General features: G+C 34.6%; 2 protein-coding genes across 3 annotated transcripts; one reads left to right on the forward strand and one right to left on the reverse strand.

The window, feature by feature from the left end:
• Positions 1 to 2,003: 2,003 nt before the first annotated feature.
• On the reverse strand, positions 2,004 to 6,707 carry LOC148762340 (methyl-CpG-binding domain-containing protein 5-like). The gene is made up of 6 exons (XM_088806324.1): positions 6,635 to 6,707; positions 6,339 to 6,529; positions 3,667 to 3,759; positions 3,490 to 3,558; positions 2,994 to 3,063; positions 2,004 to 2,167 (listed from the first exon to the last, which is right to left on the reverse strand). The coding sequence occupies exons 1-6, from the start codon at positions 6,705 to 6,707 to the stop codon at positions 2,004 to 2,006; spliced, it is 660 nt and encodes a 219-aa protein (XP_088662450.1).
• A 1,648-nt stretch (positions 6,708 to 8,355) lies between these two features.
• On the forward strand, positions 8,356 to 22,357 carry PRT6 (proteolysis 6). 2 transcript variants are annotated; one of them, XM_018121497.2, is made up of 19 exons: positions 8,356 to 8,854; positions 9,014 to 10,126; positions 11,125 to 12,335; positions 12,450 to 12,590; positions 13,237 to 13,501; positions 13,594 to 14,316; positions 15,014 to 15,205; positions 15,305 to 15,963; positions 17,013 to 17,064; positions 17,150 to 17,789; positions 18,263 to 18,468; positions 18,816 to 19,351; positions 19,438 to 19,542; positions 19,673 to 19,739; positions 19,819 to 19,896; positions 20,982 to 21,050; positions 21,160 to 21,251; positions 21,347 to 21,506; positions 21,714 to 22,357. In XM_018121497.2, the coding sequence occupies exons 1-17, from the start codon at positions 8,801 to 8,803 to the stop codon at positions 21,232 to 21,234; spliced, it is 6,186 nt and encodes a 2,061-aa protein (XP_017976986.2). In that variant the 5' UTR covers positions 8,356 to 8,800; the 3' UTR covers positions 21,235 to 21,251; positions 21,347 to 21,506; positions 21,714 to 22,357. The 2 variants fall into 2 exon arrangements, with proteins under 2 accessions (XP_017976986.2, XP_007027020.3); XM_007026958.3 differs by having other exon boundaries at positions 13,258 to 13,501.
• Positions 22,358 to 22,807: the final 450 nt, after the last annotated feature.

The following is a 22,807-nucleotide window of genomic DNA, read 5'->3' on the forward strand; positions in this document are numbered from 1 at the left end:
AATCTTTGTTTATACATGAATATGCAAATGTTTGCTTTCTTCTTTCTATTTTTGGAGTGTACATTTGAACTTGTGATCGATCAAGAAGATGAAAAATATATATTTGTTTCCTTGATTGTGCTGCAGCACTAATGATCGTAGTTGGTCAAATTGATCCAAAGCCTTTTGAACCTCTATATGTTGGTTGCTATAATTTACTGATTAAATTGTCTCAACATTGATTAGGGCATCATCATATTCTGCTTGCTTTTTCTGTTATGTTTTCCTTTTTCTTTTCTATTTGTTGGAGTTTGCATTTGAACTTATTCTCTGCAATAAACTAAAAAATATGTATATATTTGCATAATCTGGTCGTATTTCAGTGACTATGAATGAGTGGTTTACTTGTACATTTTTCATACGCTTTTTGAATTAATCGATTTATTTTCTTTTGTTTATTGCCGCCTTTATACAAATCTTAGTCAAATGATAAAGATTTTAAGGAAGTAACATTTTTGTGCGAAAGGTAGACTTTGCATACCTTTCTTTCGATTTTGTTTGGCCATGAATCACCTAAGTATAGAATTATTTTTATGCATATTTTTATGACAATTATTTATGAATATTTGTTGCAGTACTGAACATGGACAAGACAAATGTGGTTGAAGATCAAAAATCATTGCTGTGAGATCACTTGTCTGACACAATGTATATTGAAATAGCTTGTATGAATATTTGTTGTTCATTGTTGAGCATAGAATAACTTTTTGTACATCTTGTGATGATTTATACAAAAGATCTTAATGAAATTATGATATTATCACAGAAAAATCTTCACTCAATTTAAATCTTGTAGCGTAGCATAAGTATCTTTTAGTTTATATATAATAATGTAATGGTCAGAATAGATAATGTTGTTTTAAGTCTTTAATTTTGGAATTTAGGCATATTCTATTTTTTGATCTTTTTTTTTTGTAGACTTCTAATATTAGTCTTTATATTTGTTTTAAAGGCATTGTGATTTATCAAAGAATTATCAAAATGAGTTTTTTTTAAATCCAATTATCAAAGAGGGAGTAAGATCATTACATTGTAGTGTAGAGAATACTATAATGTAAAATTCTTCCTTTTGTTAACTCGTTTGTTAGAGAATTCGTCTCTCTTAGAACATGTCTTTTATGTTTATTTTACTTATAATTAAGACCATATTAAACCATAAGCCTACTGATCATGAACTTCACTCACAAGCATAGTTTTGTCTTAGTTCCAAATCAACAAGGATAATAAACTTGGTCCAAAATTGTGATAATTAATTTAAAAATAATTTAATTTCACATTCATGCTTGTAGATCCAAATTTATTCAGTTATACTCTACAATGAAAATTTAATAAAATTCATGAAGCACAACCTACTTCATTCATCTTTCTTTTATTTTTTATTTCTTCCATTTTTTCACAGTTATTGATGTGTAATCTTGAAATTTTTGTATTCTCTATTATATTGTTAGTGAAATGGCAGGAACTATCTTTTGGTATTTGAGAAATTGAAGTTTTTAACTTATATGATTTGTTTCAAGAACCTTTGTGGAAGATCTTATAATGGGAGTTTATTGCTCTCTATATTGTGTGTGTGTGTGTGTGTGTGTGTGTGTGTGTGTGTTTGCGTGTGTGTGTGTGGGCGTGCATGTATGTATGTATATTAACTTGTGATTTGCATCCAAATCTTTTAATGTCCAATGTTCTAGTGATTCTTTTTCTCTGTTTTGCAAGATTTTACCATTGTAAATTCTCCATAGGTAAAAGAATTTAGCCAACAGTGAAAGTTAGAAAAAAGGGATAAAACGAGTCTATATGAGAGCAAGATTTTCATGTTTGTGTTTCATAGGAAACTTTTGACAAAAAAAGTTTAGAAAAGTAATAAAAGAGTTGCCCATTGAAACTATAGGGCAGTTCTAACTGCATCTCAGTCTTGTAAGGCTGAAAAGGGGAACATTACCCTTGTAAAAAGGTTAAGTTTTGGTGCTTTAATTCTTTTTGGTTAAGGAGACAAAAGTCTCAGCCCATAAATCCTTGACAGCTTCTGGAGCCATTGTTTCACCAATAGAGGGGATCCATCGATCATTCTCAACATTAGTATTGAGAGTCCATGTTACTTTCTTTGGAGGGTTTGCATAGTCGAACTCAAAACCTGAAGCTGAAGTTGAAGCTGGTTGCTTCTTTTTTCTTCCACGTTTGTTTTTCGATATTTTCCCTTTGGAGCTCTTTAAAGCCTATATATATATAAACACATGATGTAACACTCATTCAGAAAGCTGCAAAAAAGAAGCCAAAGCTAAGTTATTACATCGATAGCATGCTCACCTCAGAATGTTCTCCATGTTGACATTGATCACTCTTAGCATCAATACTAAAAGCCAATGTTATTTTTTTCGGAAAGTTTGCTTGGTCAAACTCAGAACCTAAAGCTACTTGCTTCCTCTTTCTCCCACGTCTCTTTGAAGCCTACATATATATATATATATATATATATATATATATATATATATATATATATATATATATATATATATATATATATATATATATATATAAATACATGATGTAACACTCATTTAGAAAATTGCAATAGAGAAACCACAGCTAAGTTATTACATCGATAGCATGCTCACCTTAGACTGCTCTCCATGTTGATATTGAATATCATTCTTAGCATCAGTATTAAGAGCCAATGTTATTTTCTCCAAAGGGTTTGCTTGGTCAAACTCAGAACCTGAAGCAACTTGCTTCTTCTTTCTCCCACGTCTCTTTGAAGCCTACATATATGTATATATATATAAAAACACATGATGTAGCACTCATTTAGAAAGTTGCAACAGAAAAGCCAAAGCCAAGTTATTACATCGATAGCATGCTCACCTTAGGCTGCTCTCCATGTTGACATTGATCATTCTTAGCATTAGTATTAAGAGCCAATGTTATTTTCTCCGAAGGGTTTGCTTGGTCAAACTCAGAACTTGAAGCTACTTGCTTCTTCTTTCTCCCACATTTGTTTTTCACTATTTGCCCTTTGGAGCTTTTCGAAGCCTACACACACACACACACACACACACACATAATGCAACACTTGTTTAGAAAACTGCAATAGAGATGCCAAAGTTAGGTTATTACATCGATAACATGCTCACCTCAAACTGCTCTCCATGTTGACATCGATCATTCTCAACATCAGTGTTAAGAACTAATGTTATTTTCTCAAGAGGATTTGCATGGTCAAACTCATAACCCGAAGCTGCTTGCTTCTTTTTTCTCCCACGTTTGTTTTTTAATATTTTCCCTTTGGAGCTCTTTGAAACCTACACACACACATATATACATATATATATATATATATATGTATATATAAACACATAATGCAACACTCGTTCAGAAAGCTGCAATAAAAAAGCCAAAGCTAAGTTATTATATCAATAGCATGCTCACCTCAAATTGCTTTCCCTGTTGATTTATTACCTCAGATGTGTGCTTATCTTGTTGCCTTGTGACTTGCTTATCATTTTCTTGACTAGCACGAGCTAATAACTCATATTGTTCTTTTGTGGTTTGCTCATCATTTTCTTGTCCAACTTGAGCTAGTTGCTCATGTTGTTGCATTGTGGATTGTTCATTATTTTCTTGTCCAGCTTGAGCTTGTTGCTCATGTTGTTGCCCTGTGACTTGCAAGTGCCTAAGAACAGCTTTCAATGATCGAAATTGCTTTCTTGTCCCTGGCTCATAGTAAAACTGCAAATGGAGAAATAAGTCTTATCAAGCTATTACTACAAGTCCCCATAACTAATAGGCTATATATATAACGAACATTTAGACCAAACATAGAAACAAAGTATAGAAAACAAAGCCTTTATAATTTACCAATCTCATGATCAAATTTTTTTTGGGTGTTAATAATCTCGTGATCATTTAATGGACAGTAAATAAGAGAAATGAAAAAAGAGTTACATACCTAGGTATACATGCATATGTGCATGTGTATGCATGCGTATATTAATTTATTCATGATAATGTATGTAGATACATACATTCATGACTTTCACGAAAGATTTGGAATCTTTTTGTAGAATTGAAATGATTTGCGAATTAATTAACATACTTCCCTATGATTATTTTCTTTTCAGGTGTTGATGATTTCATAATCATTAATTGATGTAAACAGGAAAAATGAAAAAATGAGTTACATACTATGTGCATGCATGCTCGTACACATATATTAATATATTCATGACAACATACATGTATATATGTTTGTGAGATATTATGACAAAATTACTACAAATATACGTGCATGACTTTCGCATAAGATTTGAAATCTTTTTGCATAATTTAAATGATTTGCGTATTAATTAACATCATAATTCCTTTTATGATAATTTTCTTTTTAAGTACTAATGATGTCATGATCATTTAATGGATGATAAATAAGAGAAATGAAAAATAAGTTACATACTAGGTATACGTGCATATGTGCGCGTGAATGCACGTGTATATTAATATATTAAGGACAACGTGAGTGTGTATGTGTGTATGTGATATTATGACAAAATAACGACAAACAGATATTTATGACTTTCATGAAAGATTTACAATTTTTTCATAAAATTGAAATGATTTACGTATTAATTAACAACGTGTGTATATATATAATAAATTAAAGATTTGTATTAATTAATTAATGTGAATAGGTACTGAGATCATTCATAAAGAATAGACGTGTAATGCTATTTGTTGAGTCTTTTTAGCTTTTTCCCATGATATATTTTTCTTACAAAATAAAGCCAAGAAGCATAAATTACGATTAGTACTAGGAAATGAGATAATGGGATCAACTTTTTTATTAACTTACATTAAGCATCACCATAAACAATGAGTTTTTAGTGACAAAATGCTCAAAGAATAATTTGCAACTCTAAGTTCTTCAAGCATCAGGAATATTATTTTGTTGGGTATATACCACTAGCATTCTATGTAAATATACTTTTTCATTACCCTTTTGTTTTTGGGTTAATTTTCAGCATAATATTATAATTTTTTTAAATATAAGCCATCAATAAATCATTTGTCGAATTATATATTTCACTTTCTTAGATTTGTAGTAAAACTGTAAATTGGGGATAAGCCTTATCAAGCTACTACTTTAAGTCTTCATGACTAATAGGACTGTGTATCTTGAATATTTAGATCAAAAAGATAGAAACAAAGTATAGGAAGCAAAACCTTTATAATTTACCAAACTAATGATCATTTTTTTTGTGGTAATGATCTCGTGATCAATTAATGGATGATAAATATTATAAATGAATCAATAGTTACGTATTTATGTACATGTATGCATGAACACGTGCTGTACATGTGTACTAATATATTTATTATAAAATGTGTAACAACAAAACATTATGCATATATGTATTATGATAAATGTACACGTGTGCTCGCTGTACATGCAATTAATATATTTATTACAAAATACGTAATGATAAATAGTACAAATGTTTGTCTTATGATAAAATAACGACAAACATAAATGCATGGTTTTGATGAAAATTTATAGTTTTTCATCAAACTGAAATTATTTACGTAGTAATTAAAAACATACTTCTCAAGATCGAATAATAGCTCTTATTACATGCAAAAATTTGAGGATTGAAGCTTATGTGAGATAATTCACAAAGGGTACACATGCAATTCTATTCGTTAAGAGTCCTTTCATCTCTTTCCCATGATATAAACAAAGCCAAGAAAGCATAAATTAGATGTAGTACTATCAAATAAAGTGTATGAGACCAACATTCTCTTAACCTATATTTAGTATTACCATGACAATAATTAATAATAACTAGCAACTCTAACTTCTTCAAGCATAAAAAATTATATTGTTTTGTTGGGTATATACCATTAGTATTCCAACATGATATTATAATTTCTTTAAATGTAAACCATCAATAAACAAATTGTAGTATCATGTATTTCACTTTCTTAGATTTGATAAATCTTAAATCTAGCCCTTCTAGTTCAAATCCTTCATTAGTAATTAATAGGAAACTAAACCAAGTCCATCAATGATAGTAAATGATAAGAAGTAAAGAAATTATTTTTAATGAGATCAAAAGAAAACTATTGGATAAGTTGCAACAAGTTGTAATCAAATCAACTAAAGGTTAGATTTATCTCATTAGTTTTTCATTATATCCCCACCAATCTAAGCTAAATTGATGATTTATTTGTTTGGGAGGGGTCCCAAGAGCTAATAATCATGGCTAATCGTCTCAAAATGATACAAAAAAAAAAAAGTCAAGAGATGAAACAACCTGATCTATTTTTCCAATGTACTTTGGGGTAGTCCGAGGTCTTTGCTCTACATACCATCCTTCTGGCAATCCGCAACGTTGCCCTTCTATATAAGCAGGCTTAATCACTACTTGATCTGCAGGTGGCTTCCATGCTAAAGGTTCTGCTTCAATAACAATCCCATGAGTGGCTGTTTCATTGATCTTAGGCTGTTGAGCACCATCACTTTTCGGGTTTTCTATAGCTTTTCCCTTATCAGATTCTTTTTGAGGTGTTGAATTATCAGTATCCGTCACTTTGGGCTGTCGAGCACCATCACTTTCCAAGTTTTCTTCAGTTTTTTCCTTATCAGATCCTTTTCCTAGTGTTGAATCATCGGTATCCACCATTTTGGTGATCTGCTGAGCACCATCACTTTCTAGGTTTTCTTCAGCCTTGTCCTTATCAGATTCTTTTATCGATGTTGAATCCCCAGAATCCACCATTTTGGTCATTCGAGCATCACCACTTTCTTGGTTTTTTTCAGCTTTTCCCTTATCAAATTTTTTTCCTAATGTTGAAACACCAGTATCCACTGTTTTGGTCTGTTGAGCACCATCCTTTTCTAGGTTTCCTTCATCTTTTTCCTTATCAGATTCTTTTCGTAGTGTTGGACCATCGATATCTACCATTTTCAACTTTCTAAACGCTCAAACAAGGCTAGGTTTTCAGAAACACCTGCTGGGGCTTTCCAAAGTTCTTCAAAATGGAAGAAGGAATGAAACAAAATCAGATTAAAAGTATTCCTTAATTTTTTTTGTTTATGGTAACTATTAGAAAAAAAAAGTGAAAATGATTCTTTTGAGTTGTCATAGACATGCAACGAAACGCAGAGTGGCACATATGGTAACGTAAGAAACAGAATTTCAGGATTTGGACAAAAATATTTAATGCAGATGCTTAATTAGGATTATTTCTAGTATATTTTTTAGGTAACCTAAATATAAGATAAAAAAGCTAATTGTTGTTACCATTTATAAAGCTTTATTTCCTGTTAGTATTTTATTCCTTTTTGACTGCCATTTTTGCTAACTCTATAATTTTATTTAAAGGCATTGTGATTTATTAGAAAATTATTGAAAAGGTGTCTTTAAACCTCATCATCAAATAAAGAGTGAAAAGTCGAAACAACACAGTTAATAACATCCTCTTTCGCTAAGCATTAGAGTATTATCTCGTAAACTTCTTGTTTTCGTTATTAATTAACTTAACTTTTATCAACTATTATATTTTTGATGAAATATTGGTGAAATATTTCATTGACAGATTATTAAGTATTATTGACAGAAAAAATGCCCTTCATTTTAAGTAGTGTCTTTAAGCTATAATTTGTCTATAATTAATTAGACTTAGATTAATCAGAAAGCCTAGTCATGACCTTCACCTACATGGCCACATCCATAGTTTATCAATTTGTTTGGTTTTGCCTTAGTTTCAAATCAACAAGGAGTATTAACTTGGTCCAAAATTGCAATAATTAATTTAGAAACAATTGAATTTTACATTCATTCATGTAGATCCAATTTTATTTAGTTGTACTTTATAGTAATTTATTTTTAATTTCAGTGGAATTTTGATAAAATTCAAAAAGCACCACCTACGTCATTCCTTTTTTCTTTTTTTTTTTTCATTTTTTGAGCAAAAAATAATAATATTTTTTTTAGAAAAATAAACATTAATCGCTTGGAATCAAATAAATCAATCCAAATTCATTGAATTCGTTTTAATTCAATTTGATTTGTTCAGGTTATAATCAATAAATTAATTTAGTTACTTCGGATCTAAATGGGTCCAATCTTCTAAACCACCAATGCAAGCCCATTCAAAATTGGATTAACTTAATTGATTGGGTCCTGATTGTGAGTAAAATGGGCTCGATTTCATAGGATCCAAGCCCAAAATAGTTATACCTTTTTTTTAGTTTTTATTTTATTTTCCCTTATATTCCTTCAATTATATTACTGACGTCATGGAGTGAGAAGGAATATTATCAAGCTTTTGATGAGTAAGAAGAGAGATTATTAACCAAACAGAGAACAGCAGGAACACGCTATCCCTTCCTCCCCAAAGCTTATTCCGGACAATGTTGAACCACCGCCATATCAAAGAAAGTTAGGAAACGTAGTTAAGCGAAGAGATAGAGGGAGATATTTATTTAAATAGCGAAATTAAGAAAAAAAATAATGAGAAAGACCGAAGGTCCTGTTTGGTTGTCTGAACCGCCGACAATGAACGACGACTAAAATGATTGGGAGTTGGGAAATGATTTAGGACTTTTAAAATTGGGGTGTTCTCTATTTTTTGGGGGGTTAATTTCAGTGGAAATTTGATAAATTTCGTGGAAGAAGTAAACCTGGGGAGTGAAGAAGGCTCCAGATTAGGGCCGTGTTTGTCTTGCGCCGATTGGCTGCTTCGTTACTGCCATTTAGTTTTCCGTTATAAAATGGAATCGCCTAGCGATTCTTCGCCGCTTAAGCCCCGTGATCGAATCTTACGGGTATGTTCTTTTTATTATTTGTTTAGTTTTTTTTTTTTAACTTTTCTGATTATTTGATTAGGTTAAATGTGAAATGTTGAAGATTTTTTTGAATTAGCGTCTGAATTGGTTAATTTTGAATTATTATCTGAAAAAAAGTTTTATTGATTTTATAAGCAGAGGCTAGCTGCTTTAGGGATTCCAGTGGAGTACCTCGAGAGGCGTTATGAGGGAATAGTTGACTTTGTTATGGCTAATGGATTGTTGTTACCAAATGTAGTTTCCGCAATCTTACCTACTGATGAGGAAGTGGCGCAGTCTATACAAGATCCTAGGTTAAGGTCTAAGAAATGGATGGGTTTAACTATGATAAGCCGGTTTCGTGAGAGTATGGTTTGGTTACAGTGGTTGATGTTTGAGGGTGACCCGGTGGATGCTTTGAAAAGCCTAGCAAAATTGAGTATCGGTCAACGTGGTGTTTGTGGTGCGGTTTGGGGATCAAATGACATTGCATACAGGTGCCGGACGTGTGAGCATGATCCGACTTGTGCTATTTGTGTTCCTTGTTTCCAGAATGGGAATCATAAGGATCATGATTATTCTATTATTTATACAGGCGGTGGTTGCTGTGATTGTGGGGATGAAACAGCCTGGAAACGTGAGGGTTTTTGCTCAAAGCATAAAGGTGCTGAACAGATTCAGCCACTTCCTGAGAACTTAGTGAATTCTGTGGGGCCGGTGCTTGATGCACTCTTTGTTTGTTGGAAAAACAAGCTATTCTCAGCAGAAAGTATCTTTCTGGAAAATATTAGAGCAAATGATCCTGGTGCTGAGCAGAGGAAGATTGCGAATGAGCTAACATATGTGGTTGTTGAGATGCTTTTGGAATTTTGCAAGTACAGCGAGAGTTTGCTCAGCTTTGTGTCTAGGAGGGTGATTTCTTTAGATGGTTTATTGGGTATTCTGGTCAGAGCAGAGAGGTTCTTAAGCGATAGTGTTGTGAAGAAACTCCATGAACTGCTGCTGAAATTGCTGGGGGAGCCTGTGTTCAAATTTGAGTTCTCTAAAGTATTTTTGAGCTATTACCCTACTGTTATAAATGAAGTCATAAAAGAGGGCAATGACAAAGTTCTTAGTACAAAGTTCCCTCTACTCTCAACTTTCTCTGTCCAAATTTTCACAGTGCCAACTTTGACTCCTCGTCTTGTGAAGGAGATGAACCTACTTGGCATGCTTCTGGGATGCTTGGAAGAAATTTTTGTTTCTTGTGCCCGGGAAGATGGCCACTTGCAGGTAATTGCAGTTTTTCTTTTGTTTCCTTTTACTAGTTTACAGTATCATAGTAGTACCCTGCTCATGGACGTAGCTTCATTATGGCCTTCTTAATTTGTTAAATGCTTGTTTGCATACTGAGATGAGGTTCATGACAGGCTTCTTATACAAGAATGTAATTTCATTTGTGCTGCCTGTAGAGAGTAAAGGCATACATGAGTAGTTCTATATGGAATATCACCATATACACCTCATGTTTTTCATTGGTATGCCTTCTATATTGGTAGAAAAACGATTTTCTTATATGGAATAGCACCATAGTGCGCCTTATGTATTTTATTGGTATGCCTTATATTTTAGTAGAAAAATGCTTCAAAAATCTGAGTTTTCTTTAACATATTTGTCTGTGGAGGGGAAGGGATGAAGCTAGCAGAAAGAGAAGATGAAGACAATCTCTATGTTTGTGACATGATGAACCCTTATTTATCTTTCATGGCAACTTTTAGGTGTTGATTGTAAATGAAAATGTCTACTTTTAGGTGTTGATTGTAAATGAAAATGTCTACTTGTCAATCTTTGGCCTGGGCATCTTGGGCTCAGGTTTTGGTCTGGGTAAAAAGATTATTGTGTTTGGTTTAACATTGACATTCCTATGAATGCTACAAAAATTTATAAATTTTCCTCTAAAGCATCGTTGATGCTAATATGCCATATATGAGTTAAATAGGAATTTAGGTCAATTGTTGAGTTAAATTTATTCTAAAGAATAATATTCAACTTAAATAACACGTTTTGTATGAATGTAAACTGATTTAGCATAATTTAGTATGTCATACAATTTTGGCATCAAAAACAAAATAGAGCTTACTAGCGATGAGGTTTGCCCACATTCTAAGTTATGTGGTTTTTAACACTGAAAACAGTAACTCCCGAATATTTAATGAATACAAATTTCAATATTAATATGTTAAAAGTTTTAATGGTCTATGTGAAGTTATTTGTGTTTTCTTCTTTTGCAGGCTGCTAAGTGGGGAAGTTTGTATGACACCACTAACCGTGTGGTTGGAGATATTCGGTTTGTTATGAGCCACAACATAGTCTCCAAATATGCAACCCATGAGCAGCAGGACATCTCAAGAACTTGGCTAAAGCTTTTGGCTTTTGTGCAAGGGATGAACCCTATAAAGAGGGAAACTGGCCTCCGTATAGAAGAAGAAAATGAGTCTATGCATTTGCTTTTTGTTTTAGGCCATTCTATTGCCAATATTCACTCCCTTCTGGTGGATGGAGCTGTTGCCACAAGTGAACTGGCAAATGTTCTTTCTTATACTTATAAGCAAGATATGGATGATGGAGATAGCATGAGGCATGCAAAAGTAGGAAGGCTATCCCAAGAGAGTTCTGTTTGTAGTGTAACAGGAAGGACTGCATCAAAGGTTACTGAAGTTGGATCTGGTTCTGTATCTCATCTTTTTGTTCCCTCCTCTGTCATCTGGTTAATACGTGAGTGCTTAAGGGCTATGGAGACTTGGTTGGAAGTTGATGACAGAATTTCTGCAGCTTTTCAGAGTATAAATTCTCCAAATAGTAGTGGCAATTCTGATAGCAATTTTTTAGCAATAAAAAAGACATTATACAAGATTAGGAAAGGCAAATATTTTGGTAAACCGACTAGTTCAAGTGAAAATCATAGCTCACAATCTTCTTCATCTTTATATAGTGGACATCAAGCAAGTGATGACATGGAGATTGTTAAAAATTTAGGCTCAGATGGTAATCCAACCTTTCCGGCTGAAATCAGTTCAGTTGCATGTGGTTCTATGTGTTTGGATGTCAATGCCATGGAGACAGATATTGGCACTGGACTATCTACTCTTCGTGTGTCTGAATGGCCAGATATTATTTATGATGTTAGTTCGCAAGAGATATCTGTTCACATTCCATTACATCGATTGCTTTCCTTGCTTCTGCAGAAGGCATTAAGAATGTGTTATGGTGAATCTGTGGTGCCAAATGTAAGAAATCCGTATTCTACAAGTTCTTTATCAGCAATTTATGCTGATTTCTTTGGCCACATCCTTGAGAGCTTCCATCCTTTTGGGTTTTCTGCCTGTGTTATGGAGCATCCCTTACGGATTAGGGTATTTTGTGCTCAAGTTATTGCTGGGATGTGGCGGAAGAATGGGGATGCTGCACTAGTATCTTGTGAGTGGTACCGCTCAGTTCGCTGGTATGTAAATTGTGCTTTACATGTTTCAAGCAATTAAGGGGAAAAAGTTCCCCACTAAGTTTCCACTTTTTAATTGTCATTTGTCAATATATTTCTGATGTTCTTTACTAGCAGGTCTGAGCAAGGTTTGGAGCTTGATTTATTTTTGCTGCAGTGCTGTGCTGCATTGGCTCCTCCTGATCTCTTTGTTAAAAGAATTGTGGAGCGCTTTGGGCTATTAAACTACCTTTCTCTAAGTCTTGAAAGATCAAATGAGTATGCACTTAGACCCTTAACTTCTACTTTACATCGTTGAAATGCTTTTAATGTGATTTTATGCCTCCTACAGATTTCATTAAGTGACTAGAACTCTGTGTGCTGGAATATGGTATCATGGTCCATTCTCTTTACTAGTGAAGGTCATGGAGCATGTTACTTAAAAGAGAAATATCTTTTGCTAGTTTGCTCCATGCTTTCTTGGTTTATCCATTTGAATGGATATCTTTAAGGAATGGGTGCATCAATATATTAGGAATTTTAAGGCTTCAGTAGGTTGCCACTTTTGGTACTTGATTTTTGTGCCTACATTTGGCTTACTCAAATTTTGCTATAAAGTAACAGTAAATAGCAAAAAGCAAATTATATTTGTTTAAGAATCGGCAAGTAGCTAAAGAGGAACTTGACGGAAACATGATGAATCCTAATTGAAGTGAATCCATTCTTTTGGATATTCGTAAAAGTCAATTCTTCGTTTATATATGTATGTGTGTGTATCCAAATGTTACCTTTTTCTTTGGGCAGCAAAACCAAGTAGCAAAGATGGAAGACATACTCACACTTCCATGCACACTGTACAGTACAGCCATATGGACATTAATAAGATTCTGAATTCATGTTCGATTAAATTTGACATTGTTACCAGGCTTAATGATATTGCCTTCAGGTACGAGCCAGTTCTTGTTCAGGAAATGCTCACTCTTATCATGCAAATTTTACAAGAAAGGCGATTTTGTGGACGCAATACAGCTGACAGTCTGAAAAGAGAGTTGATTTATAAGTTAGCCATTGGAGATGCCACTCACAGCCAACTAGTGAAATCTCTACCTCGTGATCTGTCTAAGTTTGACCAACTTCAAGAAATTTTAGACAGGGTGGCTGTGTACTGTAATCCGTCTGGCTTTAATCAGGTTTGGGTTTGTGGTCTGAAATATCTTTAAAAGCTCGTGGTTGGACAAAATAGTTTGATTAGTTAATACTGCTTGATATTGATGTATGTCAGGGGATGTATTCCTTGCGTTGGGCCTATTGGAAGGAGCTGGACTTATACCACCCTCGTTGGAACCCAAGGGATTTGCAAGTTGCAGAAGAAAGATACTTGCGTTTCTGTGGTGTTTCTGCAATGACTACTCAGCTGCCTAGGTGGACAAAAATATATCCTCCTCTTGAGGGAGTCTCTAGAATTGCTACATGCAGAGTGACATTTCAGATTATCCGTGCAGTGTTATTTTATGCAGTTTTCACTGATAAATTCACTGAATCACGTGCTCCTGATGGTATTCTTTGGACAGCATTGCACTTACTTTCATTAACATTAGACATCTGTTTACAGCAGAATGGATCTAGTAGTGCGGAATGTTATATTGGTGATTTAAATTGCATGCTAGCTTTTGCTGTTGAAGAAATTAGTGAATCATTAAATTTTGGTGCTGGCAAACAAAGCTTGTTGTCACTTCTTGTTGCATTAATGAGAATGCATAGGCAAGAGAATCAAAGCAACTATTTAGAATCTAGCAACTGCAGTTTTTCTCCCCTGATTGAAAGTATATTGAAGAAGTTTGCTGAAGTTGACTCCCAGTGCATGACCAAACTGCAACAACTTGCGCCTGAAGTGATTTGCCATATATCACAAACTACTCCTTATAGTGATACGAATAGATCAGTTTCAGCCTCTGATAGTGAGATGCGCAAGGCCAAAGCTCGCGAAAGACAAGCTGCCATATTGGTGAGATTTTGTCTTAGAATTATGTGTGAGCTTTTATTTTAAGAATAAAATGGAAAAAAATTATGCTCTTTGGAAGAGAAATGGTGCTAAGTTGTATGTAATTCAAATTCAATGGTTAATATTATAATCATGAATGGTGTGGAATAGAACAAAATAAAAGTGTATTTAAAGTGAGAGTGAAGCAATTTTGAGAAACTAGTAGGGTGCAGGTGAAAGATCTAAACAATATTGATTTGGAGCAATTTGCTCCTCAGCTAACATTAATAATGAAGGCTTCTACTGGGACTGGAAAATCCCACGTGTGCTCTCCTCTAAAATGAGGATGATTGAAAGTAGAGGCCAACATCTCTCTTCTGAATCTGGGTTTCTCATCTAAGTGGTCTGATTTTCCCCTGATCATGTGGGATTGCAACTCACTATTTTATGCCATGTATCATTTATTTACTGGCCTGGTGAAAAAACTCGCAGTAAAAGCAAAACAGATAGTTTCCTGCATATACAAGTGCTAGGTGCATTGCCTGACTATTGATTAACAAATTAAACACACCTGTTGACTGTGTCGATCCTGTGCTACTGTATTTTTGTTCATCATTGAACCAATCACAAATAAAAATTGAACTAAAATGGAACATGATCTCAGTGTATTTGTTGGTTTCTAGCTTCGAATCACTTCTGTTTTTCGTAATTCTTCTTGCAGGCTAAAATGAAAGCAGAGCAGTCCAAGTTTTTGACAAGCATCACTTCCACTGCTGATGATGATCCAAAATCTGAATCAGAAATGTCTAATTCTGACGCTGAGCATGAAACAGAAGGTGCTGTGCAAGAGAGTTGCTCTCTTTGCCATGATCCTACTTCCAAAAATCCTGTTTCTTTCTTGATTCTTCTCCAAGTAAGTGATTAAGTCTCTAGGTTACCTGTCCCTTGAGACAAATGGAATCCCTTTTTATTTCATTGCAAGAATTAACATTTTACTTTTTCTTGGACAAAGAAATCTAGGCTTCTGAGCTTTGTTGATAGAGGTCCCCCATCATGGGATCGATGGTCAGACAAGGAGCAAGGCTATAGTCTTACAAATAGGTCTGATCAGCCTAGGTCAAATGCCTCTTCCAGTAGTTCAGGTTTGGCTTCTCAGTCGGTGCAGTTGACTGATAATGCAGTTGTTGGGTCTGCCAATGATGGGCAAGGGCAGCGCAGGGAAGTAAATGTGATTCTTGACTTTGTGAAGTCTCGGTTTCCTTTGGTGAGGGCCATTCAAGCACCTTCCACATCTAGTGATGTGAAGGTTTTGGAGACATTGGAAGAAGATATGTATGTTCGTATTCGTAAAGAAATGTGTGATACATTTTTAAGCTCAAGCATTAAGGAGGATGAAGTATCCTCTGCTGCTGAATGTTCTCCAGAAAGCAGCAGGGATGCTGAATCTGTCTTTCTTCGGAAATACATTGCTGCCATTTCAAAGGAGACAAGTGAAAACTCTTTGGGTTTTGAAAACACTAATGGTGATAGAGAGATGACAGAATCTACTTCACAGCCTCTTGTTTATGATGGATTTGGTCCATTAGATTGTGATGGAATTTATCTTTCTTCCTGTGGGCATGCTGTACATCAGGGTTGTCTTGATCGCTATTTATCATCACTGAAGGAAAGGCAAGTCTTTTAAAAAAGAAAAATCATTAGTAATTCGTGGTTTTAAGGTTACCTTATTTCTTTTAACATTATTTTTAATGTGTCACTAAGAGATAAAATTTAAACCCTCATGCACCCTTGTTTGATTGATCTTTCTCTCTGTAATTATGTGGTTTAAATTTATACTTCAGTATTATTTGCTTTGCGCTTCATATTGTCCTTTTGTGAAGGGATTGTTCTATTGAAATCTTAAAATGTCTTCATAAATTGATCCGTCACAATGAATTGTGATTTGTATTAAATGTAATTGGAAGTATTATGGGCTTTGGAGCGGATCCAGAGATTGGAGTTTTCAATACCTAAATTTAGTTCAAGAGTCAAGCTCCATGGATAAGGGTGGCAATGGTGAAAGAAACACTTGAAGTTTACCTGTGGTTTGTTGGGATTTGTAATTTTTAATTGCGTTTCTTAGATATATGTCAGATCAAAGAATACAGTGGCAAGCTGTTGTGCTTTTTATACATTGTATTTTAAAGGGATCTAGGAATAATGGTTATCTAATTGAAATGTTCTTTCACGAGTCTTCTTTTGGTTTATTACTTATTAGTAAGAAATGTGTGTTATGAGATGAAAACATGTGATTGACAGTGGTAGGAACTAAAGAAAATGAAGATATAAACTTTGTCAAATTTGGAGAGATTTTATGTAAATAAATGTTAGAACAGGCTTGATTATATTTCAAGCAACAGATAAGGTATTTGTGAGCCTTTAAATCCTCAAACCATCTTGTAACTACCATTTATAGCTTGATTTAATTTAAACTCAGAATGCTTTCAACTGCAAGTTCTGTTAGTTGAACCCTGAAAACACCTTGAGGAACCTTTAGTTTAATATTTGGATGGTTTTTGAATTCTATTTGTAATTTCATTTGTCAAGGAACCAGAAGCTGCAGAAATGCCTTTCAACTTAGAAAATTTAAATGAGCATTTATGTGTTTGTCCATGCATGGGTTTGCATAGAAGTGCTCTCTGCATGAAAGTGCTTAAGGTATTTTTTTGTTCTGTGGTCAGATATGTTCGAAGAAGTTTCTTTGAGGGGGCACATATTGTGGATCCAGATCAGGTTGAAGCATTCCATAAGTTTTTTGTTTACAAAATACATCTCTTACATTTGTTTTGGATCAATATTAACTTGTTTGCTTTGCCAGGGAGAGTTTCTGTGTCCTGTGTGTCGTCGACTAGCAAATTCTGTCTTGCCTGCAGTGCATGGGAATTTGCAGAAGGCTGGAAGGCAGCCTATGACTTCAAGTGTCGATCCACTACCTGCTTTATGTCCTTCATCTGCATCAAAGGAAGAAAGCTATTCCCTTCTGCTTCAGCAAGGGTTATCTCTTCTAAAAACTGCTGCCAAGGTGGTTGGTAGACCTGATATTTTTGAAGCTCTTTCTCTTCAAAGAAAAGAAAGCAAAAGTCGGAATCTTGAACCTATATCTCGTGTGCTGTCCAAAATGTATTTTTCAAAAAAGCAGGATAGGCTCTTAAGATCTCCAAGGTTGAGCCACCCAATAATTTTATGGGATACTCTTAAGTATTCTCTTATGTCAACAGAAATTGCTGCTCGCAGTGGAAGGACTTCGATGACCACCAATTATACCCTTACTTCTTTGTATAAGGAATTTAAATCTTCTAGTGAATTTATATTTTCCTTATTGCTAAGAGTTGTCCAGAACCTGAGTAGTACAAATTCCCTTCACGCTCTTCAAAGATTTAGAGGTCTTCAACTGTTTGCAGAGTCAATTTGCTCTAGGGTTTCCCCTGATTATCACAGCAGCAGACATAAACAGGAAGGTACAACTTTCATCATGAATGTGCCTGCTTTTATTGCTTTGAGATTCATTTGAAATTTTGGTACTTAGATTTATGCAGAATGTCTGCCTGTACATTCTAGATGTTGTATATATTTTTTAAAAAATAGAAATCAAGGTTATCCAAATAGGTTCTGGATGAACTCCAGAAATGTTATGAAGGATTTATTTTGTTCTTAGATTGTTTTTGATTTCCACCATGTAAAATTTTCTACTCATGCTGATGAAACAACTGTTTTCCACTTAACCATCAACAAGAGGGATGGATGGACAGGGAAAGAGGGAGAGAATGTTTCTTTAAACAAATTAATGAAAGAAGCAGCATATTCTTTGTGTGATGTGTGTGGGTGTGGGCTTTGGCTTTAAGTGTAGATACAATTATCAAACTGCAGATAAGTTATCTTCACTTTGGATTCTTGTGCTTTCAATGTTGGACTCATGATTGTTTGTTGACAGGCAACCTTGGTATCTTGAAACATGATGATAAGGAAGCAATACATCCTGATATTCAATTTTGGAATCGGGCATCTGATCCTGTTCTTGCCCGTGACCCTTTCTCATCATTGATGTGGGTTCTCTTCTGTCTTCCATGCCCATTTATATCATGTGACGAGTCCCTGTTATCCCTTGTCCATATCTTTTATGTTGTCTCCATGGTTCAGGTTTGTTACTATTTCTCTATTCATGTAAAGGTCCATTTTGTTGATGAAAGCGTCTCTTTTCTCCTTTTGTGTGTGTGTGTGTGTGTGGGTTTTCTGGTGTCTGATATAAGCAAGAAAATTTGGTTATGGACAGCATTTTCTAGTCAAATAAAAAAATATGAAGAAACTTTGAAAAACCACTTTTAAAATCTTGGAAACATTTTAGTGATTTATTCAAACATATTCTGTTTTTAGGGTTTGTTTTTAAGGAAGATAGGTTCAAGGTAAAATTTTCCTCAAAGAATTCATTTTCTACGAACCAAACCATTAGTCACTCTAATTGGGCAAATGTGATATCCTGATTTCAGGCTGTAATTACATGTTGTGGGAGACATGGTTATAACATCAATGAGTTAGATTCCCATGATTGCCTAATTACTGATATCTGTGGCATTCTTGGAGGTTCTGACTGTGCTCGCTGGTATTTTGTATCAAAAGATGCAAACCATTCTTGTGATATTAAAGATATGATTCGAAGATTGAGTTTTCCTTACTTGCGGAGGTGTGCATTGTTATGGAAATTGCTGAAGTCTTCTGCTGAAGCACCATTCTGTGATAGGGATAATGTGTGGGAATCATCTCAAGTGACCACTGATGTGATGGATACAACTGAAAGTGCTTCAGTGGAGCTCAATGAAGTACAAGAACTAGAGAAGATGTTTAAGATTCCCCCTATAGATGTTGTTCTCAAGGATGAAGTCTCACGATCAATAGCATTAAAGTGGTTTCATCATTTCCACAAGGTTTATGAAGCCTGTAGTTTCCAAAATGTTTTCTACTGCAATCCTGCAGTTCCATTTAAGTTGATGAGTCTGCCTCATGTTTATCAAGACCTATTGCAAAGGTTGTTACAAAATTCATCCTTATACATGCTGATATTGGTCACTTTTAACAGTAATTTCATTCATAAGAAAATGTGTTCTTCAATAGGTATATAAAGCAGTGTTGCCCTGATTGTGAAGCTGTGCTTGAGGACCCTGCATTATGCCTGTTGTGTGGCAGACTATGCTCTCCTAGTTGGAAACCATGCTGCAGGTTCACGTTCAACTTTCTTTTCTTTTGCTGATTTCGTGCTTAACATGTGCATTTATCCATGATTTTCCAGTATTCTCATTGTTTTGAATATTTGAATAACTGACCTTTGTTTTGAATATTTCCTTACCAGGGATAGTGGATGCATGGCTCATGCAATGGTCTGTGGTGCTGGTATTGGCGTTTTTCTGTTGATAAGGGTAATGATCTCCTAGTTTTTGTCTGGAACTTTTACCTATTATTTCATGAAAATGGCTAATAGTCTTTGTTATTTAATAGAGAACAACAATCCTGCTGCAAAGATGTGCACGTCAAGCTCCTTGGCCATCTCCATATTTGGATGCATTTGGTGAAGAGGTAAAGCTTTTTCTTTTTGTTAGCAAAGTTTGTAACAATGATGTAGTTTGGAAACTCAAAAATGAAGCCAATAGATTATTACTATGACTGTTGTAGGATCAGACAAATTGCACTTTTAGCCTCTTATACTATTCCTGTGAAGGATGGTTAGGGTTTTACTGGTACCAACTACATAAGGGCCTTGATTTAATAAGTTTGGAAAGTTCATGAGTCTTTTTGGACCTAGCCTATTTGTTGCAAGTTATAGAGTGGACAAAAACAGCGGTTTAGCAATACCTGTACCTGAGTTTTAAAATATATATTTCATACCTAGAGTTGGTTTGGTGATTGAGACTATGAATTGGCTCATTGAGCAGGCATCAAAATTATTTGTGTTTGTCTTGAATGCGCTCCTGATGAGTTTTGCAGACACAGACAGACAGTATCTCAGCATTATCTTTGTGTTAGAGTAGTAATTTGGTTTAGTTTACTATATGTAAAATGAAGTTGATGGGAGAATCTCTCAGGAAGGCAAATTGGACAACTTTGATTATATAAACCTGGAGTGCACCCTCTTGCATAACAAGTTTTCTATCTAGAAAAGAAATTTTGAAAGATTTATATGCCAAACCAAGATTAGATGTTGCTACCTGACCATGAAGGACAGATGTTTTCTTGAACCCCAAGGGAAGGGAATGCATAATCTCACCGTACCCACCTAGTTACTCATGAATCAAGCAACCACTTTAATGCCTATTTGGTTGCAACTCTACGTCACTAGACTTGGCAAAATTTTAATGATCGATTATTAACGGCTAATCTACTTGATATTCTGTTCAAATTTATTTTTAAACTTCATTGAACTTATCCAAATATTAGGTTTGATAGATATAAAAGCTTCAAGTGTTCTTTAGAATTTATTTATTTGCTGGTATCTTGTATGAGATATCAGAAACCTTTGATTGAAAGTCCATATGGTTGGCATGTTACGGCTGGGATTTTTTTAAAATTTAAACGTCTAAATATACTTTTCTTTGTGTTTCTGTAATATGAAAGGGTTTTATTGTGATCTATTTGCATTATTTTACATTATTTTCTTATTTCAGGATAGCGAAATGCATAGAGGAAAGCCACTGTACTTGAATGAGGAACGTTATGCTGCTCTAACTTACATGGTGATCTGAGAATCTTTCTTTTTGGTTTTTTGTTTCCCCTTGCTGTTAGAGGTTGTTTTTTCTTTTTTTTCTTTTTATTACCTAACAGTCTATTTTCTCTCTTTAATAGGTTGCTTCTCATGGCCTTGATCGGAGTTCGAAGGTTCTCAGCCAAATTACCGTTGGTTCCTTCTTCATGGTTTAGTCTGGCTTCATGACCAGGTGGTGGTTGGCATTTTGCTTCTTGTATTTTTCTGTTCACTAGCAATCATGAATATCCCTCATTGTATTGGCTAAATTCTATCTTGACTTTTTAGGTGCAATGCATTTGAATCGGATAACCAGCTAGTGGATAGAAAGTGGTTCGGCAGAACTGAAGGTTGCCAGTATCCGTAATATTTTGTGCAAACTAAGTTAGAGACCTTGGAATTTGATGTTGGCATGTGGACCATAATGGCTGGACATACTGGTAATCAGGTCAGTCCGGTGGAACTCTATTTGCGGTATTACATTTTTTTTTCTTTTTAGTTCATTTGAAAGCTTTTCTTCACTTGTGTATCTATCTTCCCTTATGAACAGAGAAGGTGTCGAGGGAAATGATGCACAAGTATTGTTCAAATTGCTAGAAGCCATTAAGGGTTGATTTTATGTCTCAATTCTTTCTTTCTTTTGCTTTTTTCATAGGTGATAAGATTCTCCTTCAAGATCTGATCCGGCAGATTTTGCTACCCTTCTCTTGCATTCCATGGATGTACAGTTTGATTGAAGAACCTGCAGCAATTAGAGTTTCAAGCCTTGACCCATGAGCCATCAGTTGAACACCTTCTGGCATAAATCCACAGTGTTGATAGGAGACAATGGTTTAAACTAGAGGACTTATGGAACAACAGTTTGATTTTCCTATAATTATTTATGCTTTTCTCATTATTTTCTCTCCATGTTCGCTGGGGGTCGAGGATGAGCTTCCATTTTCATTTCGAGAGAGTGGAGCTGTTAGTCTCCAATGTAAAGAGCAGTCAAATCTTTCTCCATTTTACAATCATGTAGCATGTTGTGTATAGTTGAACACTTTCGTGATACAGCAGCAGCTCTTCCATTAATGTTTGCCAGTCAATGGTTTAGCCCGGGATGTTGTTTCCGGTCGAAGTCGAAGGTTCATAGCCTGGGATAGACGCCTGTCGCTGCTATAACTATATAAACTCTTGGTGGCGTATATGGTTTGTTTTTAGAGGGTTAGGGATTTGGATTTCGTTATCCCAGTGTTTGATGCGTTTGTTTGCCTCACTTTAATAAATGGCTTTCCCAAGGTTTTGTTCCGTCCAGGAAAATACGTCTCACACTGTTAGTATTTTTTAGTGTTTGGTTAAGATCAGAAATAATTTCTCGAGGAATCTTCATTTCGAGTCATTATCTCATCTCTTGAGGTTCTAGTGTTTGGTTAGCACGCTTTCAACGTTTTGTGGGCTAAACCAAGTTATTTAAGTTTAGATTAGCATGGAAGTTGTTGCATGATGGAGGAAAAATATTCTGATAACTTTTTTTTATTTTTAATGAAAATTTATATATTACTGGTGAATTAAATGTTTAAAAATTTAAAATTTTGAAAATATATAGACGTGGACAATATATCAAATATGAATTCTTTTGTGTATATATTTATTTTAATGGACATTCTTTCATGAATAACAGATAAGCTTGAAAATCAAGTTCTACCGTTAATATGTTACGGCAATTTTTTCTCATTAACTCGTTTATTAAATCAATTAGTTAAAAACAAA

The sequence above is a fragment of the Theobroma cacao genome, chromosome 5, assembly GCF_053813885.1.
Source record: "Theobroma cacao isolate CCN51 chromosome 5, ASM5381388v1, whole genome shotgun sequence".
Classification (NCBI taxonomy): Eukaryota; Viridiplantae; Streptophyta; class Magnoliopsida; order Malvales; family Malvaceae; genus Theobroma; species Theobroma cacao.

What these genes read in the sequence shown, in the direction of transcription:
- LOC148762340 (XM_088806324.1), bottom strand. Translation starts at nt 6,707, where the DNA reads ATGGTGGATACCGATGATTCAACACTAGGAAAAGGATCTGATAAGGAA. An exon ending in GGCAACAACATGAGCAACAA is followed by an intron (nt 3,559 to 3,666) that starts GCTCAAGCTGGA and finishes GAACAATATGAG; the next exon opens with TTATTAGCTCGTGCTAGTCA. An exon ending in AAGATAAGCACACATCTGAG is followed by an intron (nt 3,064 to 3,489) that starts GTAATAAATCAA and finishes GTGTGTGTGTAG; the next exon opens with GCTTCGAAAAGCTCCAAAGG.
- PRT6 (XM_018121497.2), top strand. Translation starts at nt 8,801, where the DNA reads ATGGAATCGCCTAGCGATTCTTCGCCGCTTAAGCCCCGTGATCGAATC. An exon ending in AGTCTTGAAAGATCAAATGA is followed by an intron (nt 12,591 to 13,236) that starts GTATGCACTTAG and finishes CATTGTTACCAG; the next exon opens with GCTTAATGATATTGCCTTCA. An exon ending in AAAGACAAGCTGCCATATTG is followed by an intron (nt 14,317 to 15,013) that starts GTGAGATTTTGT and finishes TTCTTCTTGCAG; the next exon opens with GCTAAAATGAAAGCAGAGCA.